The following is a 26,491-nucleotide window of genomic DNA, read 5'->3' on the forward strand; positions in this document are numbered from 1 at the left end:
CCATGGGCTGTTGGGGACACGAGTCAGTGGTGAGAGGGTGGAGGCCATGGTGACGAGAAACTTTGTATCCTACCCCTTCTATAAGACTGAATCGGAGATTAATTAGCAGGTCGTTTCCATACATAGGGATGAAATCAAGGCTGATTTTGGGAGTGTACAGCAAATGATATAGTATCCTTTTGTCAGAGTGGGATAATGCTTGAGGGACAGCTCCAGAGCTTCCTGCCTCCACACATTGTCTATCTTGCCACACCAGTAAAGGTGAACCAAAGGGAGTTGTCTGCGGGACCAAGGCGTGGTGTGGCTTAAATGAGGTCGAACCATAAACATGTGTTCCATTGCACAAGGTTAAGGTAGGTAGAAGCACTCAAAGTATGTCACCCTGCTGATCACCTTAGCTATCCTGGCTGTTGACTCCCATGCCAGACTTCTCCACGAACCTAAAGATTACCTGAGACACCAAATCCAACAATGAAGACAGGGCTATTATACTGTGAACAAGCTTCAAAGCGGTATGTTTATCCACCTTATAAAAAACAGGCCACTGCATAGTTTTTGTCTGGTACTGGAGATCAGTAAACAAGATGTCAGAATGGGTCTTATACCAGTGAGATGCAAAGGACACTGGTAACTGACTCTCAGGAAGAAAAGGCTTAAGAATTGTCTTGGTTTGCTGATCTCTGCAACTGCCTTGATTTTCCCTGACTGTGGAAGGAGATGGAAGGAAGGGCTTACTTTCTCATCATCAAGATAAAATGCAGCCTTGACCCTGTTGGCTGGGGTAGAAGGCTGGTGGCAGACATTCTGAGTCTGGCATCACCCAATATATTTCCTCTATCACAGCCTTAAAGATGTACCCAGTCCTCTCCATAGTGGGATCTCAGTATAACACATCATCAGGCTAATCACCACACTCATTGTGTAGGTCATCCTGATCCAGATCAAATCATCATCTGGATAATAATCTGGAAAATAAATGCCAGGAGGCATTGATGAGGCATGGCTGTCATCTCTACATCTGTCAAAGTATTGCTCAAAAGGGTTCATTGAGCAACTGGCTAACCATATCCATAAGATGTAGTTGCTGAATTTGTATGGGCAGCTGGTCAAAATCAAAATCAGTATGGGTGTTGGGCAGTCAGACCGATCTATTAATAAGATTCCCGACAATGTTAACATTACATGGTTCTACTGACTGAGGCATAGGCTGATGTGTCATAGAAACCATGCATTCCTTGGAAGGCATGGATCAAGAATTGGATGGATAGATGGTGGGTAAGCAGCCAAGACAACACCAACTTGAGGTGAGAGAAGATGGTATGGCTAAAACAAGTCATGTATAAATCCTGGACCAAAGACCATACCTGGACATGTGGATGTGGGAGGGGTCTGCTCCAAATGGGCTACCAAAAAATTGGAGGAATACTTGCTCAAGATGTCAAAATTATCCACTGAACAGAAGAACTAGGAAAAGCAATGCACCTGTAGCTCCAAAGACAGTATAGATGGTTAAGGATAAGACAGTTACTTCATTTTCTCAGATGTAACTGTAGCTGTTGGTAAAGAATTTTGTATCTTTGGGGAGGGGGGACAGCAATGGTGTCCCCTACTAGTCAGACTGCTGATTCAGTACCTAGGATAAATACTCAAAACAGTTATTTTCCATCTTTTGATTTGCCATGTCTCTCCCTGTTCTTAGCAGATTTTTGCAGTACTGCAGAGCATGTGATCTCTGACCAACTGGCACAAATACTGCAAGTTGCTAATGAGGTACTCTGTACAGGCAATACATGAGTCATGAGAGTCCTTGCTGGCTTCTTACACTTCACACAATTTGTCATCTCTGAAATTACAAAGTAAAATGAAAGAATAAATTAATAGTTGACTGTTTTAACAAATGCCAGAAATCCCTTTGCACAAAAGATAACAAAATAAATAAGAAGTGGGTACAAAACGTGAGCTACAACATATTCTGTTAACATGCTGCTTTGTAGAACCACATAGTCATGGATCATAGAAACTAAGTATATGTGAGAAAAATTCAAACTAAGTATATGTGAGAAAAATTCAAACTAAGTATATGTGAGAAAAATTTTCAAACTAAGTATATGTGAGAAAAATTCACATAAATATGGTCAAAATATAAAAAATAAAGTATACCACCTGCAGAATAATCCTTCACATAAAATAAAGTTCTCAATTGAATATTAAACTTAGAACAAATTTCCAATGAATTTTTGGGACATAATGTGAACGATGTATTGTCAGTTCACAGTGAAAGCTTAAAACTAGTGCCACCTGAAGCAGCATGGGGAGGTAATGGACAGGAAAGACAAATTTTTGTCTTTAGGAAGGGCTCGATTCTAGATGTAGTAGAGCTTACATTCCTAACAATTATATGATCGGGAATGTATTTGAAAGAGAAACAAACTGTGAAACTGTCAAAGCAAAATTCAGTCATTTCGGTCTTGTTTCCAAAACCAGCAAAGTTCTTTTCCAAATTAAATCATAAAAAGACAAAACAAAAATAGAATACTGTAATTTAGGGTTTTTCCAAACGTTGTACATGAAGATGCTACTTTACCATTAAAGTTTGCTTTGTGAGTGCAGATGGAATACTCCAAGCTGCATTTACAATAAATAAAAACCAGAAACCTGATGATTCATCTGAGTGTGACCTGGGTGGGGTCATGGTCAAAACAGGTGGTGGGTAGGAGGCAAGTTCTGCGTAGACTGACTGTCGTGTATCACCCTTTTTGTCAAAGCTGACCTAGAAAACAAGATACTGACCATGACAATATGTCTTAATGGCTTGGATATTTATCAACACAGCTTCAAAATGTGATGCAAACTTTTTTGCAATTTATTTTATCAAACATGGACACAAACCTGTAGTGGAATGGACGCATTCATTTAAACTAGTCAGTATCATATAAATTGAGAATAATACAAAATTTGCACAAATACATTTGCAAAGTTGCTACGACTAAATCATAAAAATGTGTTTTCAACAGCCCAAAACTCTGGGACCAAAATATGTAACTTTCAAGATGAAAATCTGTAATAAAATGTGTAATTATCCAATTCAAAGATAATGTTTATTCATATACCTTGCTGCCAGCATTATTCTTTTAGCTAACAAGAAAAAGGGGAATCACTTTCAAACAATCACCAATTTGTTTTGCATAGATATGATATTCTTGACAGAAACTAATATTTCAGTTCCATGTATAGCTTTTGCATAAAGTAGCTTAGTAAACCTTATAGTATAATCAATGACTACACAGCCCACATCTTGGTATTAGGAGTCTCCAACACTAACTGTTAATATGAAATATCATGCAGAACAGAACAGAACTTCAGACTACAATGATCCAGACAATAAGTTGGTAGCCTTTCTAATGAAAGTTGTGCAATTTCCTCTATTTACATTCTAACTCTTTCTAAAGTGCAAAATTTTATCAGTGCTGACATATTATTAACTTACCTACCTACCAACCCATCTACCTACTTACATACATACATACTAATACAGGACATAAAATACATGAAACAAAAATAAGGATGTTTTTTCCATATCAAAGAAGAGGTACCAAAAGAGTTGATAAAAATTAATGTTGTTTCTGTATTTTCTTCAGAATGTGCTTAAGAAGCTATCATATTTGTCCAACCCAGGAAGCCAGATTTTACTGGGTGATAGTCAAAGACTTTGAATAACCTTGGAAAGACAGCCAAAAGTACAAGTAAAGTTTATGAATTGGTGTTTAACTCACTACCCATGAAACACATGCAGCATGTACAATATACAGAGTAAACTTTTTATGGGTAACCTATCACAATATGCAATGTACAGTCAATATGGAAACTGTATCGTTCAATAAACATTTATTCCTGCTTGCAACCACACTGGTTCTAAAGGGACTTAGCTAAAGGCTAAGATGAATAGAACATGAAAAATAGGTCATAAACACCAATACTTAACCCATGTTAGTACACCATCAAAATTAGAACATAGTGACCTTCTTTGGTTGTAAAAGTGTAGTACTAACGAGATGAATTTCATTATTAAGTTTCATTATTAGAACATATGTATCACCCAAACGAAACCAACTAGAAAATAATACATTTCATTCATCAACTTTCATGATTCTAGGCAAGACACAATATGTATGGCATGCCAATAGCCCATATGGTCAGAAACTTGAACCAATATGTATAGCATGCCCATAGTCCATATGGTCAGAAACTTAACTAATATGTATAGCATGCCAATAGTCCATATGGTCAGAAACTTAACCAATATGTATAGCATGCCCATAGTCCATATGGTCAGAAACTTAACCAATATGTATAGCATGCCAATAGCCCATATGGTCAGAAACTTAACCAATATGTATAGCATGCCCATAGCCCATATGGTCAGAAACTTAACTAATATGTATAGCATGCCCATAGTCCATATGGTCAGAAACTTGAACCAATATGTATAGCATGCCCATAGTCCATATGGTCAGAAACTTGAACCAATATGTATAGCATGCCAATAGTCCATATGGTCAGAAACTTAATATGTATAGCATGCCAATAGCCCATATGGTCAGAAACTTAACCAATATGTATAGCATGCCCATAGTCCATATGGTCAGAAACTTAACCGATATGTATAGCATGCCCATAGTCCATATGGTCAGAAACTTAACTAATATGCATAGCATGCCCATAGCTCATATGATAGGAAACTTAACCAATATGTATAGCATGCCAATAGTCCATATGGTCAGAAACTTAATATGTATAGCATGCCAATAGTCCATATGGTCAGAAACTTAACCAATATGTATAGCATGCCCATAGTCCATATGGTCAGAAACTTAATATGTATAGCATGCCAATAGCCCATATGGTCAGAAACTTAACCAATATATATAGCATGCCCATAGTCCATATGGTCAGAAACTTAACCGATATGTATAGCATGCCCATAGTCCATATGGTCAGAAACTTAACTAATATGTATAGCATGCCCATAGCCCATATGGTAGGAAACTTAACCAATATGTATAGCATGCCAATAGTCCATATGGTCAGAAACTTAATATGTATAGCATGCCAATAGTCCATATGGTCAGAAACTTAACCAATATGTATAGCATGCCCATAGTCCATATGGTCAGAAACTTAACCAATATGTATAGCATGCCAATAGTCCATATGGTCAGAAACTTAATATGTATAGCATGCCAATAGTCCATATGGTCAGAAACTTAACCAATATGTATAGCATGCCAATAGACCATATGGTCAGAAACTTAACCAATATGTATAGCATGCCCATAGTCCATATGGTCAGAAACTTAACCAATATGTATAGCATGCCCATAGTCCATATGGTCAGAAACTTAACCAATATGTATTGCATGCCCATAGTCCATATGGTCGGAAACTTGAACCAATATGTATAGCATACCAATAGTCCATATGGTCAGAAACTTAATATGTATAGCATGCCAATAGTCCATATGGTCAGAAACTTAACCAATATGTATAGCATGCCCATAGTCCATATGGTCAGAAACTTAACCAATATGTATAGCATGCCAATAGTCCATATGGTCAGAAACTTAATATGTATAGCATGCCAATAGCCCATATGGTCAGAAACTTAACCAATATGTATAGCATGCCCATAGTCCATATGGTCAGAAACTTAACCGATATGTATAGCATGCCCATAGTCCATATGGTCAGAAACTTAACTAATATGTATAGCATGCCCATAGCCCATATGGTAGGAAACTTAACCAATATGTATAGCATGCCAATAGTCCATATGGTCAGAAACTTAATATGTATAGCATGCCAATAGTCCATATGGTCAGAAACTTAACCAATATGTATAGCATGCCCATAGTCCATATGGTCAGAAACTTAACCAATATGTATAGCATGCCAATAGTCCATATGGTCAGAAACTTAATATGTATAGCATGCCAATAGTCCATATGGTCAGAAACTTAACCAATATGTATAGCATGCCAATAGACCATATGGTCAGAAACTTAATATGTATAGCATGCCAATAGCCCATATGGTCAGAAACTTAACCAATATGTATAGCATGCCAATAGCCCATATGGTCAGAAACTTAACCAATATGTATAGCATGCCCATAGTCCATATGGTCAGAAACTTAACCAATATGTATAGCATGCCCATAGTCCATATGGTCAGAAACTTAACCAATATGTATTGCATGCCCATAGTCCATATGGTCGGAAACTTGAACCAATATGTATAGCATACCAATAGTCCATATGGTCAGAAACTTAATATGTATAGCATGCCAATAGTCCATATGGTCAGAAACTTAACCAATATGTATAGCATGCCAATAGACCATATGGTCAGAAACTTAATATGTATAGCATGCCAACAGCCCATATGGTCAGAAACTTAACCAATATGTATAGCATGCCCATAGTCCATATGGTCAGAAACTTAACCAATATGTATAGCATGCCCATAGTCCATATGGTCAGAAACTTAACCAATATGTATTGCATGCCCATAGTCCATATGGTCAGAAACTTGAACCAATATGTATAGCATGCCAATAGTCCATATGGTCAGAAACTTAACCAATATGTATAGCATGCCCATAGTCCATATGGTCAGAAACATAATATGTATAGCATGCCAATAGCCCATATGGTAGGAAACTTAACCAATATGTATAACATGCCAATAGCCCATATGGTCAGAAACTTAACCAATATGTATAGCATGCCAATAGCCCATATGGTCAGAAACTTAACCAATATGTATAGCATGCCCATAGTCCATATGGTCAGAAACTTAACCAATATGTATAGCATGCCCATAGTCCATATGGTCAGAAACTTAACCAATATGTATAGCATGCCCATAGCCCATATGGTAGGAAACTTAACCAATACGTATACCATGCCAATAGTCCATATGGTCAGAAACTTAACCAATATGTATAGCATGCCCATAGTCCACATGGTCAGAAACATAATATGTATAGCATGCCAATAGTCCATATGGTCAGAAACTTAACCAATATGTATAGCATGCCCATAGTCCATATGGTCAGAAACTTAACCAATATGTATAGCATGCCAATAGCCCATATGGTCAGAAACTTAACTAATATGTATAGCATGCCCATAGTCCATATGGTCGGAAACTTGAACCAATATGTATAGCATGCCAATAGTCCATATGGTCAGAAACTTAACCAATATGTATAGCATGCCAATAGTCCATATGGTCAGAAACATAATATGTATAGCATGCCAATAGTCCATATGGTCAGAAACTTAACCAATATGTATAGCATGCCAATAGCCCATATGGTCAGAAACTTAACCAATATGTATAGCATGCCAATAGTCCATATGGTCAGAAACTTAACCAATATGTATAGCATGCCAATAGTCCATATGATCAGAAACTTAATATGTATAGCATGCCAATAGCCCATATGGTCAGAAACTTAACCAATATGTATAGCATGCCAATAGCCCATATGGTAGGAAACTTAACCAATATGTATAGCATGCCCATAGTCCATATGGTCAGAAACTTAACTAATATGTATAGCATGCCAATAGTCCATATGGTCAGAAACTTAACCAATATGTATAGCATGCCCATAGTCCATATGGTCAGAAACTTAACCAATATGTATAGCATGCCAATAGCCCATATGGTCAGAAACTTAATATGTATAGCATGCCAATAGTCCATATGGTCAGAAACTTAACCAATATGTATAGCATGCCAATAGTCCATATGGTCAGAAACTTAACCAATATGTATACCATGCCCATAGTCCATATGGTCAGAAACTTAACCAATATGTATAGCATGCCAATAGCCCATATGGTCAGAAACTTAACCAATATGTATAGCATGCCAATAGTCCATATGGTCAGAAACTTAACCAATATGTATAGCATGCCAATAGCCCATATGGTAGGAAACGTAACCAATATGTATAGCATGCCAATAGTCCATATGGTCAGAAACTTAATATGTATAGCATGCCAATAGTCCATATGGTCTGAAACTTAACCAATATGAATAGCATGCCCATAGTCCATATGGTCAGAAACTTAACCAATATGTATAGCATGCCAATAGTCCATATGGTCAGAAACTTAACCAATATGTATAGCATGCCCATAGCCCATATGGTAGAAACTTAACCAATATGTATAGCATGCCCATAGTCCATATGGTCAGAAACTTAACCAATATGTATAGCATGCCAATAGCCCATATGGTCAGAAACTTAACCAATATGTATAGCATGTCAATAGCCCATATGGTCAGAAACTTAACCAATATGTATAGCATGCCAATAGTCCATATGGTCAGAAACTTAACCAATATGTATAGCATGCCAATAGCCCATATGGTAGGAAACTTAACCAATATGTATAGCATGCCAATAGCCCATATGGTCAGAAACTTAACCAATATGTATAGCATGTCAATAGCCCATATGGTCAGAAACTTAACCAAAGCCAGCAAAAGGCGAAATATAGGTCATGGTGAGATTCTTTTGTTGTAAGGATGTGGTTAATAATATCATGATTCTAGCACAAACATCAAACAAAAAATTTAATCCAGGTCAGTTAAGCATAAAATATGGGCCATAACAACCTAATACTGAAATGAAATGATAGTGATCATCAAGATGCAGCCCCTCACCAAGTTTCATAATTCTATATAGGATAGTGTGTACACAGTTCAATGCACAAACCTAGTTGTTGTTGTTCTAGGGTTTAACGCCATTTTTCAGCACAAGATAGGCTATACATGGCGGCCAGTATAACTGGTGGAGGAAGAACCCTGGAAAACCCAGGGAAGAACCACCGACACATGAGAAGCTACTGGCAGGCTTTCCCACGTACCCACGCTAGCCGGCACAAACCTAGAATCTAGGTAAAACAGGATACATAAAGCATGCAAAAAGCCTATCTGGTCACGAGCTAAAACTTAACCTAAGCCAGTAAATGTGAAATGTAGCTTACTGTGACCCTTTTTTTTGTAAGCTTAAGGAATAAACTTCAAGCAGAAAATATAACTAAAGTCAGTGAAGCACTGTGACCTACTTTTATGATGGCTAAAAAAACTCATATAGATATGTCTCCTTGATAAGTTTTATGAAAGTAGTAGTTAACAGCACCTGTAATCTTTGCATTTCTTCTTGTGTGGAAAACTTGAACCTCTCAAAATCTGATGCCAATTTTCCATATTCTTCTTGAGTTATAATTATGTCCTGCAAAAAGAAAATATGTTAATCATAATGCAAGTAAAATCTCCATTAACTGTGTTAGTGTGTAAATAATTACGAATGTGTTTATCTAAACTATTACATCAGAATGTTTGGGTTATAAAAGTCCCTCCAGAATGCAGATTTTGTACAACCCAAATTAATGTTCAGAAATGTCAACCCACCAACAGATTGTGGATTTAGTACAATCCAAACATATGTATCGACAAAAATCCCTCCAAATTGTAGATTTTGCACAATCCAAACATATGTATCCCTAAAAGTCTGTCCAAATGGTACATTTAGTATAATCCAAACTAATGTATCCCTAAAAGTCTGTCCAAATGGTACATTTAGTATAATCCAAACTAATGTATCCCTAAAAGTCTGTTTAAATGGTACATTTAGTATAATCCAAACTAATGTATCCCTAAAAGTCAGTAAAAATGGTACATTTAGTATAATCCATAATAAAGTATCCATAAAAGTCCTTCCAGATTGTAGATTTTGTACAATCCCAACTAGCATATCCATAATACCCTGTCCAGATTGCCAGATTGTAGATTTTGTATAATCCCAACTAGTATATCCATAATACTCTGTCCAGATTGTTTATTTAGTACAACCCAAGGTTACATAGCCATAAAAGTACCCCTAGATTTTAGATTTTGTACAATCCAAACTAATGTATCCATAAAAGTCACTCCGGACTGTAGATCTCATACAACCCAAATTAATGTTCAGAAATGTCCCCCACCACCAGATTGTAGATTTAGTACAACCCAAACTTATGTATCCATACAAGTCCCTCCAGACTGTACATTTTGTACAACCCAAACTAATGTTTAGAAATGTCCCCCCTCCTCAACTGTAGAATTATTACAACCCAAACTTATGTATCCATAAAGGTCTGTCCAGAGGGTACATTTACTATAATCCAGAACAAAGTATCCATAAAAGTCCTTCCTGAGTGCAGATTTAGTACAATCCAAACTACTGTATTTGCCGGCCTATAAGACGATACTTTCTGACCCGGAAATCTTAGTCCCATCTTATACTCCAAATCGACTTATATATGGATTATGTCATCTAAATTGCTTTATCATATTTTTCATGTGGAAAATAATTCTCCAATAGTACGAAAAATAAAGTGTAAAAAATATTTCATTTTGGGGAAGAGATCGTGCATGAAAAAATATAGGATCCCATACTGAGTATTTTAAACAATTACATGATCATCAGTATTAAAAATTAACATAGATCAGATGTAATTGCACTAAAGCAGCATGCACCAGTAATGTATGTTGTTTGTAATATACGTTGTTTAAATTTGATTACATATATGTGCATTAGAATTTATAAGTTAGAAGATGAATTATCATGACAAAGACATATTCCATCACAATTTTCTTCTTGCACCTAATGATCAAATACAATGTATGCCCCATTAAGATAGACAGAAAGACAGACAGTCTTCATGATTGTAAATCTGTATTGTTCACTTACCTGATGACTGATCTTACTCGTGCACAAGTGCAGTACCATATTCCATTATCAATCAATACCAGTAGGTAAGCAATTCCTTCTAGTTTTTGTTGCCACTTCCATTATTAAAAGAATCACATGGCTTTGTAGTGGTATTTACATGCTAATTAAATATGCTACGGCTGTATTCAGTTGTTCCAAGCTAACACCTGTTTGAGGTCAAGATTCGGCAGACAAGATCAGATTAGCGAGGTTACCAATAGAGAAATGAGGCTACCCATGGGTATTATGAATACCATATCATATAATGAAAAGGAAATGCCAGGTGGTTACTAGTGTAAATTTCCCTTCCAGTGCCATTTTTGAACTTGCTGACGAAACCGACAGCAATTTAAAGTACATCTAGCATGAGCAAAGATCAAAAACAATTGCCGCCTAAGTACAGGAAGAGTACATGCACTTTAAACAAAATCTTATTTCTTGGGAATGGAGAGGTCATTGTACTTGCAAAGAAAATTAGATAGCATGCAAAATGGTCATTCTTGGTATTTAACCTAATGGACACTATATGGATATAATTATTGTGAATATTTACACTCTGAAGGAGTGTGGTATGTATTTTCATAGTTTACGTGTACTGTTTCATTTATTAATGTTTTCTCTCTTTGACAAAAGCTTCAGCCACACAGGGGCAATAAGTTTTAAAAATAACAACAAAAACCCCAACGAAGAGCTGAACTTTATCTCTCTCTCTCTCTCACATATATCAGACCATATTTATTTTGATCACAAGGTGCAAGAAGAAAAATGTGATGGAATACATAAGCATCCTTCTCCCTGTATCTTCCCCCCCCCAAAAAAAAAACGGACAAAGCATTTTAGTATTAATTATGCATTTTCCCTATTGCTGGTAATTTGAAATAACATAACAGCAATACTTTTAATATTTATGAAACCAAAGTATATCAAACATTTAAAATACTTCGCGTGAAACAAATTAGGTACTTTTAGTTACATTTAATGATCCTGATTGGAAAGATGACTGAGTTACAGATAGGGATAAAATTTACGATGCTGTGTGGAACAAAGTGAAAAACACAATCTGAGGTATTGATCTGGCCTCGTCTTATACTCACCTTTGACTTATATATGGATGAAGGATTGAAATGCCAAATTTGCTGATTAGACTTATACTCCGCATTGACTTATAGGCCAGCAAATATGGCAATGTATCCATAAATGTCCTTCCAGAGTGTAGATTTTGTATAATCCAAACTAATGTATCCAACTCTTGCTTTTACCAATCACTGCCATCTCCCCTCTGTTATCATGGATTTGTGTGTCGGGCTTGGCCAATGTGGGTACGTGAGAAAGCTGCCAGTAGCTTCCCGTGGGTCTGGCTGCCATAATTAGCCTATCTTGTGCTAAGAAAAGGTATTAAACCCCAAAACCACAATAACAACAACTTCCCATTAAAAACATAAATATATCACACTTGCATTTATTGGTTTCATAAAATTATTATTCCATTGTGTGCTGTAGTCCATAGTACGCACACAGAAGTTAATGGAAGGATTGAAACTATTAAACAATAATTCATTAAGGAGGTAAAACAAATGTGGTAAATTTTATATGATTAACTAAGATGCTAAGCTGGCAGAATGAATGTAAATAGTACATGACGAAGCATGTATTAACCAATTAATGCATACAAATTAATAGAATTAATATTAATTTTTAATAGTCATTTACAATGATCAAAGGAGACCAAATCTGAAAAGCTGTACCTGATTACTTCCAGGTGGTTTTCAATCTCACATAAAGGGAATCTATCCATAACTAGAAACTACTGAAACCAAAATGTTTGGCTGTTTGTGATAGAGGTCACAGGTACAAAGATATTAATAAGTATCGAAATGGTCCGAATGATATGAATGGTATCAAAACATTCAACCAGTCTGGCGAACAAAGTGGGGTGGGTGGGGGTAATCTCAATGTACTTACTGAAGTCAGAGCATCAATCAGGGCCCGTAACTGTAACACATCTTGGGATAGCTGTTCTCTTACTGTTATCTCTGCCTGAAGTCTCATCTCACTCTGCAAAAATTGCAAACAATTATTCTGATATATTTTGCAAACAATAACATATGGCCAGGTTATTTAGTGCTTTATTGACACTAAACTGAGATTTACATTTAATATCAGAACAATCCATTAGAGAAAATGTGAAAATATAACAAATATTTCAAAATGTATGTATTATAATAGAACATTTTCTAATTCTTATGTGATCTGTATCCTTGTTATAAGCTTAAGATAGCACAATATGTTAAACAACTACTGCATATCACAACTTGTGTGACAATTTGTCCATTTAGTACAATGACCACAAAAAAACAAAAACATTTTTGTTTTAAATTACATTGCTATAAAGGTGAATAAATGTTTTTCAGTGTTTGTTGTCTTGATTAATTCGCAGGAATCTGATGCTTGTAAAAATTGTTTAATTCATACCATTTACTTATCATGTCAACGGTCAAATATATATATATATATATATATATATATATATATATATATATATATATATATATATATATATATATATATATATAATATAATATAATATATACACACATTTAATTATCACGTCAACACTAACACTGATACACATCAATACACATATAATTATGTAAAAACTATTATAATACTAATATACACCACTACACATTGTGATATGATTTAGATTTTTAACGTAACTTGAAAAAAATTTCAGTCATATTGCTACAATGTCTGCAATGTAGCAGTTTATAGTGATGTCTAGCACTGGGGCATCATGCAGCAGACATGTAGCATGATGTCCCACCCAGTTACATTATTCTGACACCAGGCTGACCAGTCCTAACACTAACCTCTTAATGCTGATTGCCAAGCAAGGCAGCTGTTAGTACCATTTTTGTAAGTCTTTGGTATGACTTGGTCAGGGATTGAACCCACGATCTGCCGCATCCGAGGCAGATGCTCTAACCACTAGGCCACCGGAGTGGTCATTTAATTATGTCAACAATGTAATATTGATACAGATCAGTACATATTTAACTATTATGTCAACAATGTAATACTGATACAGTTCAATAATTTAATATCATGTAATACTAATGTACATTAAAGCACTTTAAACTATCATGTCAACACTGTATTACTGATTTACATCAATACACATTTAAACTATCATGTCAACACTGTATTACTGATTTACATCAATACACATTTAACTATCATGTCAACATTGTAATACTGATGTACAGCAATATTCTTTTTTGACTTTTTTTTACCTCTCTCAGATATCTAGTGAGCTTGGTGACAGACTCCACAATGGCAAGAGTATATCCAGAAAAAGATTCCTGCCTTAGTCGTTCTGCTGGTGGCCTTCTTCCTGTCTGTCTCTCATAGTCAGATATCTCATTCTCCAAACACTCCAATACCTATTTGTTCCAAGAAAGGAGAGTTACTCCATTTATAGAATAAAAATTACGAATTCAAAATAAAAATATTACATTATTTGTATCACAAGCAAGATAATAAAATTAATCAGGCTGTAAGAGAGTCCACTTTGACAGCCATATCTTGCTTGAAGGAGCTGTGTGGTTAGTGTGCCAAACTGAAAGCATGCAGATTCTAACCTATCTGGGTCAGCTACCATGGTGTGTCCTTGGGCAAGGTACTTTACTCCAACTGCCTTGTACTAAATAACCTAATGATATTGCTGTGCCAAAAAGCACAATACAAATACCAAATCTTGAAGTAGCATTTTTCAAGTGGAGAATTTCATAACCATCTTTATTATATGCTCATTTTTTTCTCCATTAACTTTACATTGTCAGAATTGTTCAGTATTTTAAAATATTACACACCTTCATATTGCATTCACATGCATAAAGGAACTAATTTCTATTGTAAACAAACAATGGATGCAGACGCAAGCACTTTTGATTTGCAAACAAATCATGTACACTCGCGTAGTAGGCATTTTACATTTTGGTTATGAAATTTGTTTCTGAATGAAGTAAAGCAGATGTTTCGTGGACTGCCACATACCAGCTGCTTTGGCACATTCTGCATTAACTTTTTTGATACAATGTTTCAGATTTAGGCTAGCTATACAGTAGTCGCCAGACAGGATCCTTACAAATAACATGCAAGTGACAAGGCATAAACTTGTCTTCTTTGCCTGGTAATAAGAATGGCAAAAAATATACTTACAGTTTTACATCCTGAATTACCTCAAAATGTATTTTCTTAGTTCTGCAAATCCAAATTACATGAGCCATGTCATGAGTTCTCAAGCTTGATTACACATTTCGAAATGTAATTTCGACTATATTCCAAATGCAATTACATACCCCTTACTGCACTCAAAATGAAGTAAACATTTAATTCAATAGTGTCTTTTTGATAATTGCAATTGAAAGACCTCATGTTTTTTGTCAACATGCTTCTCCTGTGCTGCTTCAATCTGATGTATTTCATGTACAATTTGCACAGATGAATCCAGTCCATAATCACAAAATTTCGTAGAATCAACAAAAATACAAAAATCTATTCATTCCAGATCAAAAGGAAAACTTGTTGCAATGCGCATTCATTCACAACTCCATATTTCAATTTTAAGCAGACAAAAATGCCATTTTCTTTTGAAACTTATATCTAGCACGTGATAAGTTCAAATTTATCTGGGTGGAGTTATGTGCGCATTAATAATGTTGTTGTTGTGTAATGATGAATCTACACTTGTGTATTTAGTTTGGAATACGGCATACATTCATTTACTTTGTTTCTTGTAGTGTATTTTGTTTATATAATTAAGCCTTAGGAGGAATAAGTAAATGAGCATATAATAAAAAGGTTACTGCATTTGTATGGGAAAATATAAACTTGTTTTGTCAGATGGATATACTGCACTCCCAAGGTCATGCAGTATTCCATCCGAAAAACTCATTCATATTTTCCCATACAAACGCAGTAACCTATAATTATATATATATCAATAATTTATTACAGTCCCATTACATAAGGCTGGTAATAGATAAAGTGACACATTACCAAGTATGCAAATTCAGTGTGCAGAAATACAATGAAACATGATATGTTGAATTTAATTTATATTAACAACCATTACTGTCATTTCTTTGGCATTCAAACCAAATAAACACATCACCTAACAAAACTTCCTTTCGACATAGTCATGAAAACATTCATAAATTCAATGATTTCCTTTCTATTTATTGTTTTTGTTTTAATCGTCTGTTTTGTAGTTGCCTATTACAGAGACTCAGTGACAGACAAAGGCACTCAGGCAAGTTAAAAACTATTTTTGCATTGTTATTTGTAAGTTATTTGTGTATAAAGATAGTTTTCTAAGAGTCACACAGTTGTGTCAATCCCCACTAAATTTAGTTAATCCCACCATGTTAAAAAAAAGGCATGAAAAATTACGCACAGAAGATTTCCATCATCCTAACAAAACCTGTAACCATCCTTAATATTCAATCTGATTATGTAAGCATTTCACTCTGAGTCAACTATCAAAATCAAGATTACCAAGTGACAGTTTAAGCAATGAATTATTTCACTGATTATAGAGTTATTAAAGGCAATTTGTTAACTGCATTTGGCAATATAATTCATACAAAACACTGTCATTAACGTAACGAACAATTATAAACCAGACAAACAACTACAAGTTTTATCTTTATTGATGTTATTTATCAGGCTCACACTTTACACATTAGGGTTCTATTCATAAATACTGTTCTCATATAAAACTGCCAGCACCCACCCCTTCAATCTGAAAATTATGAATTACCCTCTGGGTGAAAATCCTTAAGAAATCACTATATATGAAGTATATAACAATGCTAGTATATTGGGGTTTGAAGTCACAATCTCCCGCATCTGAGGCAGACACTCTAACTACTTAGGCCACCGGAGTGGTGGATTGAGAGAAAACAAAGTGAAACTTAGGTCTTATATCCTTATTTCCTTTCCAAAGCATCAGTATTGAAAAATAATGATAGTGACCAGTATATCACAATTCACGTTCTTAAGCTATTCTCAGTATATCATGATTCTGTACATACTGTTTTCAATATACCACGGTTCAGTACATAATGTGGTTGGCAGTCATAGACCCTGACAAACGCATTATAATGAGGTAGAACTATACCTGTAAATACTAATTAATATACCTTCCTAATTAATTATTATACCTTCCTCCTAATTAATTATTATACCTTCCTAAGATCTGTGAGATTGAAACTGGATGAGGTGTTGGCCTGTCTCTCTTCTTTTGGTACTCTGCTCTTGGCCTTCTTCACCTTCCCAGTATCATTGATAGCTGATTTTGGTGAGCGTAAAATGGCAATTGACTCATCATGTTGTTCCCTTGTTGGTGTTTGGAATGTATCTTCTGCTCAAAAATTTAAAGAAAAAAAATTTCAATGACAAATTTGCCATTTGTTTGTGGTTCTTTAGTCTGTCCATTTTTTTCACAATAATTCTTGTTTTTCCTTTTATTTTTAACTATCTCTTTCAAGCTGTATCCATATACCTGTCTTTTTTTCAGTTTGCCTTTTTATCTTTGTCTCTCATCTAAGGTCTAATCCAGAATGCATGATTAAAAGTTCTTGATAACTTCTAAAAAGTCAGAATAAAAATAAGATGAGAAATTCATGCATACCTAGCTTTTTTTTCTTTATAAATCTCACATATATGCAGAAAATTCCTCCATTTGATTGAAATTGGCAGGTGAAATTTTCTCACAAAATTTTGAGTTCTACAAAGCCCTTGATCATATGAGAAAAGCTTCAGATACAATGCATTTGGTACTTTTCCTTAACTGAAGAAGATCCTAAATATATATATTTTCCTGGTAATTTTTTAAGCAAAAACCATCAATAAGAAAAACCAGTGTTAACTGGTATCTCTTTTTTCCTCTCACTTTGCATCCAAAAATGAGAAAATGCCTTAGTTACAGATTTATCAAACCTTATCTATATTATAAATATAAATATTTCATATAGTGAAAATTCATGCCGAAATTCAAAACCTTTATACAATAAACTGATAGTTTTCATTAGCTGTCATACAGTGCTTCAGTTTTCCAGTACTGATAATGCCTTGAAAACTTGTAATGACTGCTATCATGCATATATCATGGAACTAGTGTGGATGCAGGCTGCATTTTCTAAATGACCAACAGTACAAGCAAATTTCTTTCTATATATCAGTGTAGAATAGAAAAACCAATAGCACAAGCCTAATTTTTTATATGCATCAGTGTAAAATAGAAAAACCAATAGTACTATATAAATCAGTGTATGATAGAAAGACAAACAGTACAAACCAAATTCTTCATATGCATCAGTGTAGGATAGAAAAAATCAACAGTATAAGTGAAATTCTTCATATACATAAGTGTCAAATAGAAAGACCAACAGTAGCCAAATTCTTCATATGCATCAGTGTAGAATAGAAAGACAGACAGTAAACCAAATTCTTCATATGCATCTGTGTAGGATAGAAAGACCAAGAGTACAAGCCAAATTCTTCATATGCATCAGTGTAGAATAGAAAGACAAACAGTAAAAACCAAATTCCTCATATGCATCAGTGTAGGATAGAAAAACAAACAGTACAAATAAAATTCTTTAGATGTGTCAGTGTAGGATAGAAAGACCAAGAGTACAACATGCATCAGTGTAGGATAGAAAGACCAACAGTTAGCCAAATTCTTCATATGCAGCAGTGTAGAATAGAAAGACCAACAGTACAAGCCAAATTCTTTAGATGCATCAGTGTAGAATAGAAAGACCGACAGTAAACCAAATTCTTCATATGCAGCAGTGTAGAATAGAAAGACCAGCAGTACAAGCCAAATTCTTTAGATGCATCAGTGTAGGATAGAAAGACCAACAGTAAACCAAATTCTTTATTTGTAGCAGTGTAGGACAGAAAGATAAACAGCACAAGCCAAATTCTTCATATGCATTTGTGTAGGACAGAAAGACAAACAGCACAAATCAAATTCTTCATATGCATCAGTGTAGAATAGAAAGACAGATAGTAAACCAAATTCTTCATATGCATCAGTGTAGGATATTAAAACAAATAGTACGAGCACAATTTGTATATGTATCAGTGTAGAATAGAAAGACCAACAGTACAAACCAAATTCTTCATATGCATCAGTGTAGGATAGAAAAAATCAACAGTATAAGTGAAATTCTTCATATACATAAGTGTCAAATAGAAAGACCAACAGTAGCCAAATTCTTCATATGCATCAGTGTAGAATAGAAAGACAGATAGTAAACCAAATTCTTCATATGCATCAGTGTAGGATAGAAAGACCAAGAGTACAAGCCAAATTCTATAGATGCATCTGTGTAGGATAGAAAGACCAACAGCACTATATGCATCAGTATAGGAAAGAAAAAAACAACAGAACATGCCAAATTCCTTGTATGCAAGTGCAAAATAGAAAGACCAAGAGTACAAGCCAAATTCTTCATCTGCATCAGTGTATGATAGAAAGCTACCACATATGATCAGAATTCTTTGTCAGGTGAGAGGCTCCGATCCATAACAACACAGATGCATAATGAAGGATTATTTTTCTCACATTCCTGAATGGAAAACAAAAGTTTAAGTCAAAATGAGTGTTGTTGTTTTCAATACTGATGTAACTTACAAACAGTAAAACATCCAGTGAAATTATTTTCACCTTAAGATTGAGTGTAAAAATTAGTTTTACAATGAAAAATCTTTAAATGATGTTAAAAAATGTATCAGTATTAAACAAAACAGTATTCAAGACTGCTGATGTAATGGCAATATACAGAATTCTTTTTGTTTATTGTAAATAGCTTGTGTGAAACCAATGCGAATATGTACACATCACTGTAGTCTATATATCAACTGATTTTGACATCTCTGTTGTCTCTGTATCAACTGATTTTGACATCTCTGTTCTCTCTATATCAATTGATTGTAACATCTTCATAGTGTATATATCAATTGATTTTGACATCTCTGTAGTATATACATCAATTGATTTCAACATCTTTGTAATCTAAATATCAATTGAGTTTGATATCTTTGTGGTCTTTGTCAGTTGATTGTGACAACTCTGTAACCTATATATCAAATGATCGTGGCATCTCTGTAATCTATATATCAACTGACTGTGACATCTCTATCGTCTATATATCAACTGATTTTGACATCTCTGTAGTCAACCAGTATATATCAATCGATTTTGATATCTCTGTAGTCTATATACATCAATTGATTTTTCTGTCTCTGTAGTCTATATACATCAATTGATTTTGCTATCTCTGTAGTCTATATACATCAATTGATTTTGCTATCTCTGTAGTCTATATACATCAATTGATTTTTCTGTCTCTGTAGTCTATATATAGCAATTGATTTTTCTGTCTCTGTAGTCTATATACATCAATTGATTTTGCTATCTCTGTAGTCTATATACATCAATTGATTTTGCTATCTCTGTAGTCTATATACATCTACTGAATTTGTTATCTCTTTAGTCTATATACATCAATTGATTTTGCTATCTCTGTACTCTATATACATCTACTGAATTTGTTATCTCTTTAGTCTATATACATCAATTGATTTTGCTATCTCTGTACTCTATATACAGCAATTGATTTTGCTATCTCTGTAGTCTATATACATCTACTGAATTTGTTATCTCTTTAGTCTATATACATCAATTGATTTTGCTATCTCTGTACTCTATATACAGCAATTGATTTTGCTATCTCTGTAGTCTATATACATCTACTGAATTTGTTATCTCTTTAGTCTATATACATCAATTGATTTTGCTATCTCTGTAGTCTATATACATCAATTGATTTTGCTATCTCTGTAGTCTATATACATCAACTGATTTTGCTATCTCTTTAGTCTATATACATCAACTGATTTTGCTATCTCTGTAGTCTATATACAGGAACTGATTTTGCTATCTCTGTAGTCTATATACAGGAATTAATTTTGCTATCTCTGTAGTCTATATACATCAATTGATTTTGAAATAAATGTTGTCTATATTTATATTGAGTTTTGTTGTCAGGACTACCACACATGATTGTCTCCCTTTGCACAAGATAAAATTCTTGCTTCTTAATGCAGATTAAAGAGACGCTACTGAAATCTTCACCCCCCAAATATTAAATCTTCATTCTAAAACCCGCTAAAATATTAAATCTTCAAGCTAAAACCCCCAAAAATATTAAATCTTCAAGCTAAAACCCCTAAAAGCCAAAAGATTAAATCTTCAAGCTAAAACCCCAAAATATTAAATCTTCAAGCTTAAACCCCCAAAATATTAAATCTTCAAGCTAAAAAACCATAAAATATTAAATCTTCAAGCTAAAAACCCCAAAATATTAAATCTTCAAGCTTAAACCCCCAAAATATTAAATCTTCAAGGTAAAAAAACCATAAAATATTAAATCTTCAAGCTTAAACCCCCAAAATATTAAATCTTCAAGCTAAAAAACCAAAAAAATATTAAATCTTCAAGCTAAAAACCCCAAAATATTAAATTTTCAAGCTTAAACCCCCAAAATATTTAATCTTCATGCTAAACCCTCCAAAATATTAAATCTTCAAGCTAAAACCCCCTAAAATATTATATCTTCAAGCTAAAGCCACCCAAATATTAAATCTTCAAGCTAAAAAAAACCCCAAATATTAAATTTTCAAGCTAAAAACCCCAAAATATTAAATCTTCATGCTAAAACCCCCAAAATATTAAATCCTCAAGCTAAAAAACCCACAAAATATTAAATCTTCCAAGCTAAATCTTCAAGCTAAAAACACCCACAAAATATTAAATCTTCAGGCTAAATTTCAAATGTTGGGCATACGTAAAGGTAAATGTAATGCAAATTTAGTGTTCTACTAAACCATGACATGCAATGATTAACATTATTAGATAATGGGGCAAATGCATTTGCATGGTTACATTTTTATGTGGCTTTTAAAATCAAGATACAGTATAAACAATGCGACTTACAATGGTTTGACTGTCTTTAAACTTAAGAGTCACAACACAGCCTGTAGAGGCAGATTCAAACAATTATCCACAATTTATTAAATAACACTTGAAATTAAAGTTAATGCATACCAGTCAATCTTTTCAATTTTATGACTGTTGTGCTTTACCCAGGGTCTCAAAATTATGGTGGTCTGAGGTCCGGGACCAATTATTTTAGCTATGGACCTATAATATATAAGCAGCACTAACCGGTCAGACCTTTAATAGCAAATGTGCTTTTAACCCTTAAACATCTGAAAAGAGTCATAAAAGATCACGAATGCTAGCAGATGTCACTCTACAGTGGGAGACTGGAGGCTTAAAATACTGCTGAAATTTTGCAAAAATAGCATGTAATACACTGACCACCATTTTAAACCTGATCTTTGTCAGTCAGATGTTTGTCTGTTCTCAACCAATACTAAAACTAAGCATCAGCTTACCATATGTTCTAGATGTTACAAGATTGTTTTAAGTATGGATTTGCTGGTGGAAGGCAGGAATCAACTACAGAGAATTCAGCTGCTACAAGACATGTTGCATATAAAAGCTTTAAATATGCCAGGTCCGAAAACGATGGAAATAAAACTAAATGTATTCAGACTTTCCAGGATCAACCATAAAAGACATGGCCATGGGATGAAAAGAGGTCATTTATGTTTTGTTCAACATGTTCAGCATACATAAAGTCAGGGAATTGTTCAAGTGCCTTATTCAAAGGCACGTCTAATGACCCATTAAAATATGCAAAGAGCCTATGACCAGACAGGTTATTGCGAGTAAATAAAAAAATACCCCTCACAGTCATCAATAGCCTGATTCCAGTTACACAGATGAGTGCACATTAAGTTATTCATCATGTCAAACAGTCCTGATGAGACCATTGCCCACTGACTGCTTTCTTCTGATAAAACAAACTGCACCTGACAAATACGCTCCAAGAAGCCAAGACAATGTTCATCTGAGGCTGAGCAATCTGTCAAGTAGTCTGAGTTTCTCTGACCTTTTCCACCCAATTTTAAATACAACAAAAATGTCAAAATCTCAAAAATGGGGTGGGAAAGGTCAGAGGAAACTCAACTATCTGCCAAGTGAATTATTGCTTTCAGGGACACTGACTGTACAGAAAGTAACTTTACTGGTTGTCTTCCCATCTGTTTCACTCGACACACTTTGAAAAGCAAATGTGTTTTATTATATTTGAATGTTTGATATTTTTTATCTAAGTTGAGAACTTTTAGACTTTGTTAACTACAGCAATGAGATTTAAAGAGGAGCCACCATTAAAAGGCATTTGATTTGAACATTTTAAAATGTTAAACTTAGTAAAATATTTATATGATTTAATAAGCAATAAAACAGTCATCTGAATTTTGAGCTTGCATTAATTTTTTATATATTTTTGACATATATTTATATTGCCTTTTGTTTATGTTAATGCACTCATGTAAATATACCTAAGTCAGACATTGCTGTTGGACCATTGAGTCAAAATGAAATTTCAGGCTCTGTTTACTTACAATGAAACTATTAATTTCAAAACAAACTTCTTACCACTGTCTAAATCAAGTTTTTTTAAAATCACATCCATTAACCAGTGCTAACTTTAAATTAATAATGATATATGGCATACCACTTAAAGGTATCACAACTTTCAGACATTTTTTTACAAGATGTATAACTGATATAAAACAACAAATCTTGACAATGTAACAGTTCATGCTTGTTATCACGGTTTTAATTTCATTAAAATACCAGGCTGTGTATTAAACCAAGTTACCTTTCTTTTCTCTCATGAAATTATTATTATTGTTATTATTATTATTATTATTATTATTATTATTATTATCTTGGGAGATATTACTTGTCAAATTCTTGGTCGTAGTTTTATGAATTCAAATCCAAATGGGACTGTACATGAGTCATGGAAAACTTTGTTTTTTGTTGCTAAAAAGCTATATATAGTTCCTGTTCTTTCAAAAATGGCTTTTACTGAACAGTGTTGGCGAGTTCTACAGCAGCGACACACTTTCAATAATCAAAAGATTCTACAAATAATGCAGAGCTATTTTAGTTGAAGACTGTTCACAGCTGAAGACTGTTCATAGCTGGGCTTGTGTTATAAACAAGCTAGACAAACTTACGAGATGAATCTGGTATTTGAGAACTGTGTATAGGTCCAGGTCCCAGGTGGCTCAACCCTGCATGACCACTGATGGTGCTGATGGTATGGTTCCTCTCCTCTGCTGCCAAAAACTGTTGAAATCTCTCCAGGTTGAGCTTGGGCTGATACACTATAGGCTCACCCCCACCCACTCTATCATCACCATCTGTAAAATTATTTCAAATTAATTTACAGACTCTGCATTTCAAAAGTACCAGAATTTCTGTGCATTTTCAGACTGATTCTGTTATACATATGTGCCAGAGTAAAACAAAAAAGCCTACATATACAGTGAATCCCTGTTAATAGGCAACAGTCTGGCATTAGATTATTAAAATTAGTCTCCCCTACAATTTAATATCAATAAGACATAAACTGTGTAGCTCAAATTGTCAGTTTGGTGGGAGGCTGATGATCCTACAATCAGTCTATATATAAGAAGGGTACAAGTCGATGGTATTCACATGGGTCACTTTTTGAGCAAAAACAAAAGATACATAATTAGGGACGATCATACTATTTTTAAACAGTTTTGCATTTCTCTTTCCCTCTTTCAAATCAAAAATGTTTACCCTGTCCAACCATATTTTATCATTTGTCCTTGAGAAAATGATGCAGCAGTGCCCTTCAAATTTCTAGTTTTCTTCAGATGATAATAGTTCAACACAATTAAACACGATTTCTTGTGAATAATGTTACACATTTATGGCAGTAGTCATCCATTGTTTGAAGGTCATACAATGGTTGGAGAAATTCATTTATTTTTTCATATTTTATTTTACTTTATTTCTTGGTATTAATATAAAACAACTGTTCTCACTTATGGTTATTATACTGAATGCAAATTTTATGGTAATTTTACTAAAAAAATGTTTTGCACAATGCTTGAAAGACAATATGGTCAACTTTTGTAACATATTAAATAATGATAAAGATAAGAGAAAGAAGCATACATTGCAACCTCTCTTTACAAGTATTCTTATCATTTCTCAGATGACATTTTTCAAATGTTCTTTTTAACACTGACATGAGATGAAAAATCATTTATCTGAATTCAATAAAACTTATCAACTAAAAACAGCATAGACCAAGATCTCCTATTGTGTAATGTGCCAGCAGATCTGGGTGCATGCAGTTTGATAGGAGTAATCAGTAAAACAAACAACATAAACTCTGATCTGCTGGCACATTATGTGATGGCAGACCAGGGTCCATGCTGTTTGCAGTTGGACTTGACTTTCATGTAACTATATAAAGTACGCTAAATTTGTATGCAGCTTCTGTTATCAAACTTGACTTCCAACTTGCCAAGGATGAAAAAATTTCATGTTTGAATGCAGAAATAAAAAATACAAAGCTACAAAATCCTTACAGGTAAACTCACAATCATTAAAATCTGTTGTTTAAAGATGTTACGCTCTGAAGACTTTTGTACGCAACTGACTTGTGATGTTTGTACAGTACTCCCACTAAACAATGTCAACTGTTGATATCAGGGTTGTTCCACTTAATCTGATATGGAACCCAGACAAGGTGTTTTTTTTATATAAAGGTACTCATATTGTTCAAGAGTTTATCTGAACATGATTCAAAGTTGAAAATTACATTTACGGGTGACTAATTATCACTATACCCTTCCCTGGGTCCTAAGCATGTTTTACAGAAACAACCCTCAATCTGCACAAGAAATGTGTTCACGAAATAAAAATCACTTCATTTTCTTATAAAAATAGTCATTAATTTTACAAAATACACAATTTGAAACATATGTACAAACTAAATTTGTAAAAAAAAAGTCAGTCCTAAATTATATGAAATTTTCATAACTTCTTTAAAATAATGTAGCAATGTAGCCCCCTGCTATGGCTGCTGTTTATAAGTTTCTCACCCATAACAAATATAGGTCCAAACATGTACAGTACATACAAAGTATTAAATATATGTGTATATACAAAGTATTAAATATATGTGTATATACAAAGTGTTAAATATATGTGCATATACAAAGTGTTAAAATATATGTGCATATACAAAGTATCACATATATGTGTATATACAAAGTATTAAATACATGTAAAAAAACAAAGCATGTCATATTTAACTGGTGAACATTACATCTGTTCTCTGCATTTACCCTATATTTTAAGAATTTTATATTCTTTTTCTTCAGTTTATATCTTGCATACATTTTACACAATCTCAACTTTCTTTACTTCATCCTTAAATATATTTGCATGTATTTATCTTCCAAAAGCTTTTTGTGCATTTTTAAATTTATTTACTTAGATTTATCTTCCTGAAGTTCTTTATGCAATTCTTGAATTTTATCAGAACTTTTTCAAAATTTACATCACATAGACATTATTGTGCTGATGTTCTGTTACATACAGAATGTGCT

The 26,491-nt window shown here is 34.0% G+C and overlaps 1 protein-coding gene across 1 annotated transcript in view; it reads right to left on the bottom strand.

Annotated features, from left to right (window-relative positions):
• The window catches only part of LOC149808050 (spindle and centriole-associated protein 1-like), a 109,596-nt gene that overhangs the window by 37,208 nt on the left and 45,897 nt on the right, over positions 1–26,491 (bottom strand). The window contains exons 9-14 of the mRNA XM_089973054.1: positions 24,074–24,259; positions 17,086–17,261; positions 14,128–14,277; positions 12,797–12,889; positions 9,221–9,313; positions 2,656–2,770 (exon numbers count right to left, since the gene is read on the bottom strand). Of these exons, the coding sequence (XP_089829180.1) occupies positions 2,656–2,770; positions 9,221–9,313; positions 12,797–12,889; positions 14,128–14,277; positions 17,086–17,261; positions 24,074–24,259 (813 nt within the window). The remainder of the gene's footprint in view (positions 1–2,655; positions 2,771–9,220; positions 9,314–12,796; positions 12,890–14,127; positions 14,278–17,085; positions 17,262–24,073; positions 24,260–26,491) is intronic.

The sequence above is a fragment of the Sinohyriopsis cumingii genome, chromosome 1 (genome assembly GCF_028554795.1).
Source record: "Sinohyriopsis cumingii isolate HCF-2022 chromosome 1, ASM2855479v2, whole genome shotgun sequence".
NCBI classification, from domain to species: Eukaryota; Metazoa; Mollusca; class Bivalvia; order Unionida; family Unionidae; genus Sinohyriopsis; species Sinohyriopsis cumingii.